The sequence below is a fragment of the Vidua macroura genome, chromosome 23 (genome assembly GCF_024509145.1).
Source record: "Vidua macroura isolate BioBank_ID:100142 chromosome 23, ASM2450914v1, whole genome shotgun sequence".
In the NCBI taxonomy this organism is placed as follows: Eukaryota; Metazoa; Chordata; class Aves; order Passeriformes; family Viduidae; genus Vidua; species Vidua macroura.
Window position 1 is genome coordinate 5,282,487 of NC_071593.1, and position 12,237 is coordinate 5,294,723.

The 12,237-nt window shown below is 45.3% G+C and overlaps 1 protein-coding gene across 1 annotated transcript in view; it reads right to left on the reverse strand.

Moving 5' to 3' along the window:
- PRDM16 (PR/SET domain 16) overlaps positions 1-12,237 on the reverse strand; it is a 191,791-nt gene that overhangs the window by 136,465 nt on the left and 43,089 nt on the right. Inside the window, exon 3 of the mRNA XM_053997634.1 lies at positions 9,380-9,430. Within this exon, the coding sequence (XP_053853609.1) occupies positions 9,380-9,430 (51 nt within the window). The remainder of the gene's footprint in view (positions 1-9,379; positions 9,431-12,237) is intronic.

Here is a 12,237-nt window from a genome sequence, read left to right on the forward strand (position 1 = left end):
TTTCTTGGCAAAAGGACTGGCAAATACAAACTGCCAGGAATAAATTGCTGTTGGAACTCGAGGACATGTTCGAGTCATCAGCAGACACAAAGCCTGAGAGGAAGGATCTTACTCAGGGACAGCACAACCTCCTTAGGAAAAATTGCACATCCTTCCTGCTTGGCATTGCAGGAAAGCAGGAAAATAACCCTCCAGGATTCCTCTGTTCCCAGCAGGAATTCAGGGGAAGAAGAGACACCCAGGCAGAAAAAAGGGATGAGGTCAGTGCAAGGGGCATCCCAAGCCCAGGCAGAGCTGAGGCTGTTTTCCTGTGGGTGGATTTACAAGGCAACCCCAGCCCCAGCACAGACATTTTCCAGGATTCACCTATTTTAAGATTCCCATGACAAGGAAAATGATTAATCTCCATTTCATGGAAGCAGGAGCTGAGCAAGAGACTGCTTGGATTTGCCAAGATAACCAGGAGAAAAGTCCAGCTTATTTCTGGGCAGCAATGGAGAAAGAGGGAAAAAACTGAAGCAGGTATTAAGGGAAGAGATGAACAGTGAAAGTCAAGACTTTCCTGGTTTCACATATAAGTATTAGTAATTGGAAGGGCAGACACTGAAGAAATGAAAATTCCTCTTGACTGATTTTAAAATTGAATATTTCAGGAAAGAAGAACTTAACACTGTCCTAAAAACTACCTTGAGGCAGCAGCACTGATACAAATTGCCAGAGTTTTCCCAGACTTTCCGTGAGGAAGAACCAACATTCTGGGGCAGAAGAGCTGAAGCCTGAAATTTCAGTGGAAACTCAGAGAAGCAATTCCTTTAAGAGTTGCAATTTATTCTTCTGGAACAGAAGGAATTATTGCACCAAGCAGGGGCTAAGATGTCCTGACAGCAGCAGTGCAGAACTATCTCTGCAGCAGTTATTAATGAGCTGGAAAAATGCTGGGTAGCAAATTCACCTCCCCAAGGCTAGAATTCATGGCAACAAATCCCTAAAACAATCAGCTAACTCCAGAAGATTAGCAGAGGGGATGCCTCCAGATGACAGGAGATTTCTTAATTTCAGTTACTTATAAGGTCACATTAAGCAGGAGAAAAAGTTCCTCTGAAGTTTATAAATGAGTTTCTAATCTATTCCACAGCTTTTGGTATTTCTGGTCTATATTCTATGTTGCAGTCTAAAATAAGGAGGGGAAAAAGTAATAAAAAAAAAAGAATTGCTTGGGTTAGCCAAGAAAGGATTTAAGCACTTAATTTAGTGCTTTAGTGCTGCTACTATTATTATAATATCTATATTTTTATATATAGTTGTATACATGTTTACAGAGCTGAAATTTCCAGAGGGAAGGCACCACTGAACATCACAGAGGAGCTGACTTCTGGTGATTACTTCCCTTTATTTTTCTCCCCAAAGTGTCCTGTGAAAAATAAACTTGGTTGGGTTGTTTTTTTTTTTTTTTCCCCAGAACATGTGTTTTAACATCTCATAGAAATCCTATAGAATCTAAAATCAAAATATATCAATATATCTTGTTGTCCCTGTGGGACAACCGTCCCACCTTCACTGCTCTGCAGAGCCTTGATTTATTTCTAGAACAAAATATGAAAAAAAAATTAAAAAGGTTTTTTTTTTTTTTTGTTATGTTATGTATATTTATTGTAATTATTGTTCACTGGCACCCAGTTCTCTGCATCCTGGCTTTCATTTTTGCAGCAGCACCATTGGGGCTGGACCCAGCCTCAAGTCACTGTGGTGTTACTCACTCCCACCCTCCCCTTTCCTCCCTCCCCAGCTGCTGCCCAGGTTTTCCTCTTTATCCAGGGAGTTCCAAGAGGCTCAAACCTGACCCAAATTCTCCTTCCAGTGGGATTAACCCAATCCTGCACACCCCTCTGCATCCCAGGTGACCTTCATGGAGCCATCTGCCTTCTCTAAGGTACGGAACCGCACAACAAAACCCAATTCCAGACTCCCCACTGGAACAGGAGCCTGTCCTGGGAGAGATCCCACCTCCCACACTGAGGAATATTCCCTGTTCCACGGAAAAGCCTGGAGCTGGCACAGGGCAGCTCCTTCCTCTGCTGCTGCATCAGCTGCCACCCCACCCTGCTGCATCCAGACCCCATTCCAGCACCTGATCCCAGCACAACCCTCGTGGCACACTCAGCTCAGCATCCGAGGAGGAATTGCAGAGCAGAGGGAGGGGAGGGGGCTCTGTGTGTGTGTGTTACCTTCCAAGTTACCACACAGCCCCCAAATCCCACAGGCTATCATTCCAAAATTTGTGATGTTTTGTCTACTCTGGTGATTTAAGGTTTGTCAGAAAATGTCAGAAAGGCCACGGGGCCAAGGGCTTCCTGATGACTGAGGATTTTCTTTCACATGACCTTCCTGAAGTTGATTTTGGGCTCCAGACAGTGCTGCCTTCAGCTCTGACAGGGGCCGGCTGGCAGCAGATTCATGGGGATCTCTGGGGCATTCTGGCATTTTCAAACTGAGCCGGGGCTGTAATGCCTCCTAATCATCCAGAATATTGTTTCACTGGCGGGGTGGAAATGCCAGCCCCTCGCTTTGGTTAGCAGGGAAAAGGAGCCTGGGCTCCTGATGCAAACAATTAAAAACACATCGGATGTGAGCGGATAAGCAGCAGCGCTGGGTATTGGCATTTCGTGTATGACAGTGCACGTGGCTTTTAACAGGGGAGCACTGAAATGAATTTTATAGACACAGAGAGAAAAGGAGGATTGAGAGAGAAGTGTTAAAACTGTTAATTTGTGTTTAAGCTCATTAATTTGTGTTGAAACTCTTAATTTGTGTTCGAACTCTTAATTTGTGTGTGTTCAAACTCTTAATTTGTATTCAAACTGTTAAATGTGTGATCATTCCCACAAACCCCAAGCAAAGGGAGCAGGGACCAGCACGTGAGGGTTTCAGATTATTTAGGAAACTCTTGGTTACAAAAAAGTTTATGGATGTTGAATTTGCATGCGTTATTAGCATAACTGATTACTCAGCCAAAATGCCTTAATGGGTCTCCCTTGTGCCCTGATCACAGAACCATGGAATGGTTTGGGTTGGACCTTCAAGATCATTTTGTTCCACCTTCCACTGTCCCAGGCTGCTCCAAGCCCTGTCCAGCCTGGCCTTGGGCACTTCCAGGGATCACAGCTTCTCTGGGCAGCCTCTGCCAGGGCCTGCCCACCCTCCCAGGGAAGGATTCTAAATCATTTCTTTTGCCAAGGCAGCAGCCACCTGTCTTCTGGCCTCCACAGAAATGCAGTTTCTAACTCCAACCCAGCCCAAAGTCTGTGTGTCTGCGCTTGGGATGCATCAAGACAACAAGGTGGCCTCTCCTAAATCTGCCTGGAGTTCAGGGGCACTTTTATCTGAGGGGATGCTGCTCACTGCAGCCGTGTGTCACCGGAGCCGTGTGTGTGAGCAGCTCAGCAGCACGTTTTGGACACCTCCTCAGCCCCAGCAATGCAGGGCAATCAGACACAGCTTATAAATCAGCGCTGGGGAGCAGCTCGACATCGCAGCTCCGGGGTTTGCACCGGGCGGAGGAGGAGAAGAACCAGCTCAAGTCACAGAAAGATCTTATTTAGAACTGAGGTGTTCACACCGTCCCCAAAATCCACATTATTTGCCAGGGAGAAATGGGAAATTGCCATTAACCCCTTCATACCTGCGGGTGTGGGAGCCCTGGGACAGGCACTGCGCTGTGCGTGTGCCTGGGGCTGCCTCAGCGTTCTGCAGATATGGAGAGAGCAAACTTAACCACTGCCAGTCCTCTTAACTTGGCCTGATTTATGGGCTCGAAACCCCCCGAGATCTCTTCATGGAGCCATTTCTCATACCCACACTCACTAAACAACCCAGCCCAAACATCTGTATCACAGAAATTCAACATACAATGTTATTCCTGCAAAATAATTTAACCATCACTTTCTTTGCCGACTTTTCCGTGCCAGCCTTACACCTTTTTTTTTACTTTACATGCTTCATTTCAGCAAAATCAAGGATGCAAACTTCTTAGAAGTACTTAGTTTCCATGGAAACCTAAGCTGACCGCAACATTATTGTTCTCAAGAGGGAACTGACTTTACTATATGTTCATTCACTGAATTAATGGACTCCTGGTTCTTTTATTAGCAGCTCTCTAACAATAGAAAGAGAGAAATGTTATAAAAAAGACTCTCAGACAACTGTCCACTCTTTTGTCCAGGGCTTATTGGAATGACGCAAGTCTATTCAGGAAAAGATTATAAAAATCAACTCAAAGCTGCCTGTGTTTGTGGCTGCTAAATATACCTTTATTTCATAAAGATACAACCTATAAAACAAGCAAATTAAAGCTCTTTTTTAAGTAGCAACTGTGAAGCAGCAGCCCTGGAGAAATGGGGCTTGAGCCCCCAAATCTGGGATTGTTGTGGAGCATCTTTAACACCCAGTTCTGTGTAAATTCTCAGCCAGGATGAGGATTGTGCACAAAGTGGAGGGAAATGCACAGGAAAGTGAAGAAAACTCACAGAAATCTGTGGGATATCCTCACTGAGAGTTTTGGAACACCTTCCACGAGCTGGGGATAATATGATAATATATCCCTGCTAAGTGCAGAACTGCAATTTGTGCTGCAAAGGCAGCAACTCGGAGCAGGCCAGGTTCAAATCTGCAATTTGAGAAATTACAAATTCGGGTTCAAATCTGCAATTTGAGAAACTGCACATCCGGGTTCAAATCTGAAATTTGAAAAACTGCAAATCCAGGTTCAAATCAGATCCGGGTGCAAATCTGCAATTCGAATAATTGCAAATCCAAGTTCAAATCTGCAATTTGAGAAATTACAAATCCAAGTTCAAATCTGCAATTTGAGAAATTACAAACCTGGGTTCAAGTGTGAAATTTCAAAAACTGCAAATCCAGGTTCAAATCTGCAATTTGCTCTCTCGGGGTGCACAAGGCTCAGGCCTGGGGGGGTTTGTCCTGCCCAGTAATTGCTGCACAAAAGACAGTGAGCAGCTCCCTTGCTCTTCCCTAACTACCTTCCTGACTGCTTATTGAAGTCTGATTTCTTACTCCTCTGGGTCATCATTCATCAGCCCCCCAGATCCCGCCGGGAGAGCCCGGCCAGACCTCTCCACATCCCTCCTTGCCAGAGGCCATTCCTGACGGCCCCGTGATATAGAAAATGTCTTCACAGCGACCCGGCGGGACAGGCCGCGGCCATAATACCCAAATAATCATTTTGCAAATTATCATAATTATCAATCAATCATCCCCGCGCGAACAATGTGCTCCTGAAGTATCAGATGGTTCCTGTGACCTGTAGCATTTTGGATATAATAATAAACCCGGGGAGATTTATGGCCCCATCCCGCTCTTCGCATCTGCAGCAGCAAAACACTCGTTGGGGTTTTGCTTTTGCTTTAGAGCTGAAAGCTTTCCTCGTACCTGGGCTTCTTGTTTGCTGCTTGATGCTTTTTTAAAAGGCCAAAATTTCTGGTCACACTCAGTTTTCTAAAATTCACTTTATTTTTAATAATAAATCCGTGTGATTTGTGAGCACAGAAGAATCGTTCTGCTTAAATTGCTTTTACCCCCACAGCCTCATCAGCATTATATTTACAGCTTCTAATATTTGGCAATGTAGGAATGAGGCCAGCCAGAGGAGGGGGGAAAATTGGTTTTGTCTTCAGTTTTTGTTGTGTTTTGCACAATACCAGATTGAATCCAACCCTTTTGAAGCCGATAGCATCTCCCGCTCCCCGTGCAGCACATTCTTGTTAATGGATAAATTCAAGCTCTCCAGAAAGTCAAAGAATAAATTTAAAGCCTTTTGCCAAATGCCTATCCTATTGGATTTTGATAAGACGGCTATTGAGCTTTAATAATGTCTTCTATCCTTTTTCAGCTGGCCCTTAACATGTCTCTTTATTTGTCCCTAAAGCCTCTTCAGCGATGCCTTTTTATTACAAGTCTCTCAGCTTGCTCTCAGGGGAGACAGGGTCGACAAGAGTGATAGATAGATAACTCTATAGATTATCTCCCACAGATGTTTTCTCTCCAGTAGCCCCTCAGGCTATTCCCTCTAAGTAAACAGAAACTAAATAGAGAGTCTACTGAAGAGAGAAGTCCCTGAGGTCCCTTGTCACCACGGTCAGAAAAACAGCCCGGCCCGGGGAGGTTGGCTGGGAGCTCTGCACACACAGAGAATCCTTCCCCAGCATTCTGGAACCCTCATCCAAAGTGACCCTTGGAGGGGAGAGAAATGCATCTACATGGGAAAAAAAAAAAAAAAAAAAAAAAAAAAAAAAAAAAAAAAAAAAAAAAAAGCTGGTGTGTAATGGGCACAGGCCTTGCTTCCTGCTGGAGGAAGTGGAAATCTTTCAGCTCAAAGTTAAAGCAAAATGACAACGGGGACGGTGACAATGACAACAAGGTGTTTGCTCAGTTTATTAAATGCAGTGGAGAAGCTTGGAAAATTCAGAGGGAGAGGACACTGAGCTGCTTTCTAAGCAAAATAAACAGAGTGCAGGGATGTGGGCTGGGAAAAAAGACATTTGGGGGCTGGGGACAATAAACCCACAGGTATTACTCATATTTTTATTTCTGAGTGTCCTCATTCAGGTCACTGAAATAACTAAAATAAGTGACTTTTGTGTTTTAATATTGCTTCCACCAGTGATGATTTAAAATGAAACAAACAGGATGAGGAGCTCTTGTGTATTTGTCTAAGTTAAACTAAGTATCAGCAAGCAAAGGTGATACAAGGAAAGCTCATTAAGTATACACCACATTTCAATCCATGGAGCAGCACAGATATAAAAAATGATCCTGGATATGGGTCCTTCAATGACATCAAATTATTCCTGTCAGACAGCCACTAACAAAGAAATCAGCTTTGTGGTGTTAGCGGTCCCAGCAGAAATAACAGTAACACGAACCAAACAATACTAGATCTAGTGAGAAATCCTTATTCTTTGTGCTCCAAGCCAAAAAGAGCCTGTTTTATTCCACTGCAAAACAGGCCCTGCTCTGCTGCAGACTTTTCCCTGCCTTTCATTTCATTAAAGTTATGTAAAAGAGTGTTTTTTTCCTGGGAGCTTAAGAGCAGAGATAGTTCTGGGGTCAGTTTTAAGCAGAGGTTGCTTCATGCACATCTCCCTACACCTCTCACTGCTATCACCTTCCCTTCCCTGCCTTTTCCTGGTTTTACAGGTTTTTCTCTGCATTCTGGATATATATTTTTTTTTTTTTTTTTGCTCTTTCTAGTCCTTGTTAGTGCCCAATTCTGAACCTGTGGTGCAGCAGTCAAAAGAGCCACTGAAATTATGGTCTCTGCAGCTCCGATTTCCTCCCCTCCCAGTTTAAATCAGGCCACCCACTCCAGTTACATTTGTCTTCAGTCACCTTCTCACCACCAACTCATCTCTGAAGGAATAGGAATAAATTGAAGTCAAATCTCAACTATTGTGTCTTCAGGGATATGACAACTGAATGATTTAGAGAGGCTGGAAAAGGAAATCTGCTCCCGAGAGGGTTTTGTGCCACTGGAGCCAAATGCCAGAGTGCTACTTCCAAACAATTGAGAGATCCTACAAAAATTGTCCGGAGTGATTTCTCATTCTTTAGTTTTCATTTTCTCCTGACTGAAAAGCTGTCTCGCAGTAGTCTTTTCACAAGCCATAAAGTTTAGACTTGAACTCTTTACCTTACTGCTCTGACCTCCTTTACCCCAGCTGTAAAACCCTACTGCCCATCCTTCAATAAATTTATCACCTCATAAACTCCCACTAGTGCTTCTCTACAATGCATTTAAAAGACACAAGTGGAAGGCCGGGCCTTCCCCCCTTGTCAAATATCACAATTGTCCAGTTTTATACCTGCTGCACGGGGAAATATTTAAGGACACGGCATTTTTCAAAGACCTGCAGTTTTTGTAACAATCCCCCTTGAAATAAAAGCACAAAGTTTAAATATAGACCCATGGATTGAGCATATGAAACTGCCAGTCTCGTGTTTCCCTGTTTCACCCAACTCCTGCTCTCTTTGGGGTAATGCAGATCCTGGAGGTGGGGATGGAGAGTTCATTTGGGATATCGTAATTAAAGACTGAATAAGAATCAGCTGAGCCATGGAGAATTCCCTCCATCCTTGTGGGAGCTGTGTGGGGATAATGAGAACCTGCCACCTTGTCACCACGTCTGTCCAGACAAAAGGATCCCACAGAGGCAGGGACAGACACCCATGAGTTATGGGGGTGCCCAAGGTAAAAAGTTCAGCCCTGTTGCCACAGGTCCCTGGCGAGGTCACGGGGCACTCAGAGGATGCTTCCTCTTGGGAGCCTTGCAAATAAAACCTGATTTTTTATTTTTTAACATGGTAAGAATAGAACAGGCCATAGTGGACACGTGTCTAAATCCCTTTTCCCCGTCTGACTCCTCTGGAGCCTGGCAAGGATTGTGTTTCACTCTGTTTGGCTGAGGGATTCCTTTTAGTTTTAAGAGTGGAGAAGCAGCAAGGCCTGAAGGATGAGCAGCAATGGCAGCTGTGGCAAGGGCCAGCCTCAGAGATTTCCCACTCCCAAAAACTTCACAAACAGGGCTGTGAACATCCTTTATAAGACAACTGCACATAAAAGGAGTCACAACCAGCTCCTTATTTCAGAGCTACACACAAGCTACAGCTGTTGAGAAGCTCTAATCAAACCCAACTTGTAAATCTTTAATCAGCAAAGCTGTTAACCAACAGATCCACATGGAATAAAACCTCATTTCAGTGCTTCTGAGGGAAACCCCAACCCAACGAGCAGCCTGGCTGCCCAAATATGTCGTGCTGAGGCTGCCTCCCAGCTCCAGTGGAGACATTTGTGCAGCTGGGCTGAGTGTGGAACACGTTTTCTCTGGTCACTGTTACAGCTGGAGCCCCACAATGTGATGAAAAGCACCACTAATGCATCACATGGGCTGAATTTTATCCTTGCACAGACCCATTCCTTTTCCCTTGGACTTCACATAAGCCACATTTGATGCTGAAGTGACCTCCAAAAATTTAGCACTTTTAACAAAGGACCAACATTTTCTTTTACTGGAAAAGAGGTAAATGAGGTTTTTCGCTTTGGCCTGGCAGCTGTTTGTGTTGTAGCTGAATCAAGGAACACCTCAAACTATTATTTTCTCTTTCATAATGACTGGAATGACAAAAAGACAGGAAAATACGCCAACAGAACCACAACACTTAATCCAAAAAAGCAACAGCAAACACTGGAAAACTTTTACGACATTATTGCCATCAACACCTTGGTTCAAAAGTGGAGGAAAAGTGCCCGGGTGCATTTCCAAGCCAGGGAATAAAACAACTCCCAGAAGACTGAGCCATGTCCTACCTTTTTTATATTGCCCTCCTGGGCAGTCACCTCGGGATCAGTCAGTATTTGCTAAGGAAAAAACAGAATAGAAACCAAAGTCAGTTGTGTTGCAACTAAGAATGCTATAAAAAAATAGAGATTCATATTGCTGTTGTTATGATGATGAGGAGCAGAATGAATAAATATCATATTATTGATAATAATGGCCAATGATAATATTATTGATAATAATGCACCCAGATGTTTGGGAAGTTCGATAAAGCGTTTTCACCACAACTGTAATTTATATTTTAAGGTTTTCTGTCACTTCTGTGAATAATTCCCTTAGGTTTGGCAGACCTAAAGGATGGGTGTGGGCAACAAGGGAACAGGCACCCACAGGATTTCCAGAGCTGAGTCCCTCTGGCAGATCCCGGGATGCTCCGGCCCCCCAGCGCTCTCTAATTCCCCCTCCAGCCGAGGTGTGGTGGAACAAGTCATTAAATCGCTGCTGTGCTCCACCTCAGATTAGCTCCAGGTCAGCGGGCATTCGGGGAGGTCAAGTACCTCAACTCTGCATCACCCTGGATCCCCCTGCAGGGTAAACACACCGGGAAGGGACCTGATCGAGGGAATTCCAGCGGCTCCCGGAGCTCTGGGGGGATCTGGGGTGGCTGAGGTCAAACAGGCACCCAAGGGGTGCTCGGGGGGCTCGAGGCTCCCAGAGCCGGGGGAGGCGGTTTGGCTGCCAAAGAGCAGGAAAAACCTCCAAGAGAGACGAATATGGAAGGAAATGTAGGTTAAAATGGGGAAGGGAAGTTCAGGGATGCTTAAGGAAGTTCAGGGAAGTTCAGCGAAGTTCAGGGAAGAGAAGTTCAGGGAAATTCAGGAAAAGGAGAGGAGAGGAGAGGAGAGGAGAGGAGAGGAGAGGAGAGGAGAGGAGAGGAGAGGAGAGGAGAGGAGAGGAGAGGAGAGGAGAGGAGAGGAGAGGAGAGGAGAGGAGAGGAGAGGAGAGGAGAGGAGAGGAGAGGAGAGGAGAGGAGAGGAGAGGAGAGGAGAGGAGAGGAGAGGAGAGGAGAGGAGAGGAGAGGAGAGGAGAGGAGAGGAGAGGAGAGGAGAGGAGAGGAGAGGAGAGGAGAGGAGAGGAGAGGAGAGGAGAGGAGAGGAGAGGAGAGGAGAGGAGAGGAGAGGAGAGGAGAGGAGAGGCTCCATTGCATTTTAGCAGCCGAGAGTTTGGCACGAAGCTCCGGGCCCTCTTTGGCCATACCCAGGTGAGATCGACTGATTTACAAATTTCCAACCCATTGCCAAATCTGCAGCTCAGCTGCACTAACAAGGGGCTGTGTTTCCATGGGAAGAACCCCAAACCATTCCGTGCTTTACACCAGCTCTAATGGACGTTGAAACTGCGGTTTCCAAAGTAGCTGAGAGCAAATAGGATCAAGAGGCAAATCCCAGAGCCATAAAATTCTGTGTTCCTGCCCTGGAACACCCTGACATCCCCGTGAATGACTGGAGTTAAGCATCCATCCTGCCTGTCCAAGATGCCACCAAGCTTCCAGGGAATGCTGACTGCTCCCAGCGAGCTCACCAGGAGCCAGCAATCCCCAAAACCTTTGGAGAATTAGGCCATCAAGCTTTCAGAGCTGACACAGAAATGCAAAACGACTCCAAAACATCCACGGGGACAAAGCTGCCTCCAAATGAAGACACTTCCCTGTAATTATTACATGCAAAAAGCCTTTGGATACAATCAGAGAAGTGTGTGCAGTCGGAGTGTGTAATCCACCCGTCCAGCAGCACCATAAACGTGGAGGGGAAAGAAAACTCCAATGAAGTGCAAATTGGGCTGTGGTGGAGCCCTGTATAAACAGGCTTAAGAGTCAGGAATTCCTGAGTCGGAATCGAGATGCCAACACAAGCTTCCTTTTGTTGGTTTGGACAGAGCTGTGCTCAAGGGGCAAGTTCCTTCTCTGAAACCTTTTTTTTTTTTTTTTTTTTTTTCCCTTTTTCAATTCATAGCAGATCCTGAATTTCAAAATTCTTAGAGAAGAGAATTTCTGTGAAAATATTTCATCCATGTTCAAAAATGGTGATTTTGCAGAAAATCCTCTGTAGGATCTTGCTGCTTGTTTGAAGTATTTGAAAACGGCTGAGTTTTGATATTTGGTGAAATCCTTTTTGACCTCCCATCTATTACAGAACTTTTGGGGGAAGAACTCCTCCACATCACAAAGAATTTTAATTTTGATGGAACCATCTCCACACTCAAACTATCAGAACATGGACAATTAGTGGTGAACAGGCTGGTGGTGCTGCACTGACTTGATGATCGTAAAGGTCTTTTCCAGCTTTAACAGTTCTGTGATTTTATGGATGAAAAGGCATTTTAGCAGTAGTGGGAGAGTAGGAACTGGTTCAGATTAAATATTTCATCCTTTCTTTACACCTGATTAAAAAAAAAAAATATGTCCAAGGTGTTATTGTGGGCTGAGCTCTACCTGCATTGGCTTGGACACGTCCCACAGCCCAATGCCCTGAATGTCCCATTTTCCCACTCCAGCTGAGCAGGTTGGCAGCTTGGGATGGTGTTGGCCCCATCCACGTGGAGTGTCTGTGGAGGAGCAGAGGCCAGAATTCCAAACCTCCCCTTGCCCAGCCACTGCCAGCCAGTGCACAGCTCACTCTGAATGAGCCTTCAGAAACCTTCCAGGGAGCTGAAGGGAACCTCAGAATTGTCCTGCTGCATTCCCAGTGTGGAATAAACACCTGTGTGACCAGACAGCAACCCAACAGCCACACCAGGTGCCCTGGAGCAGAGCCCTTCCTGGGATTCCACCCTCCACAGCACATGGGAAGGGGGTGGTGCAACCCCGGGATGTCCACGGCACCTCCTG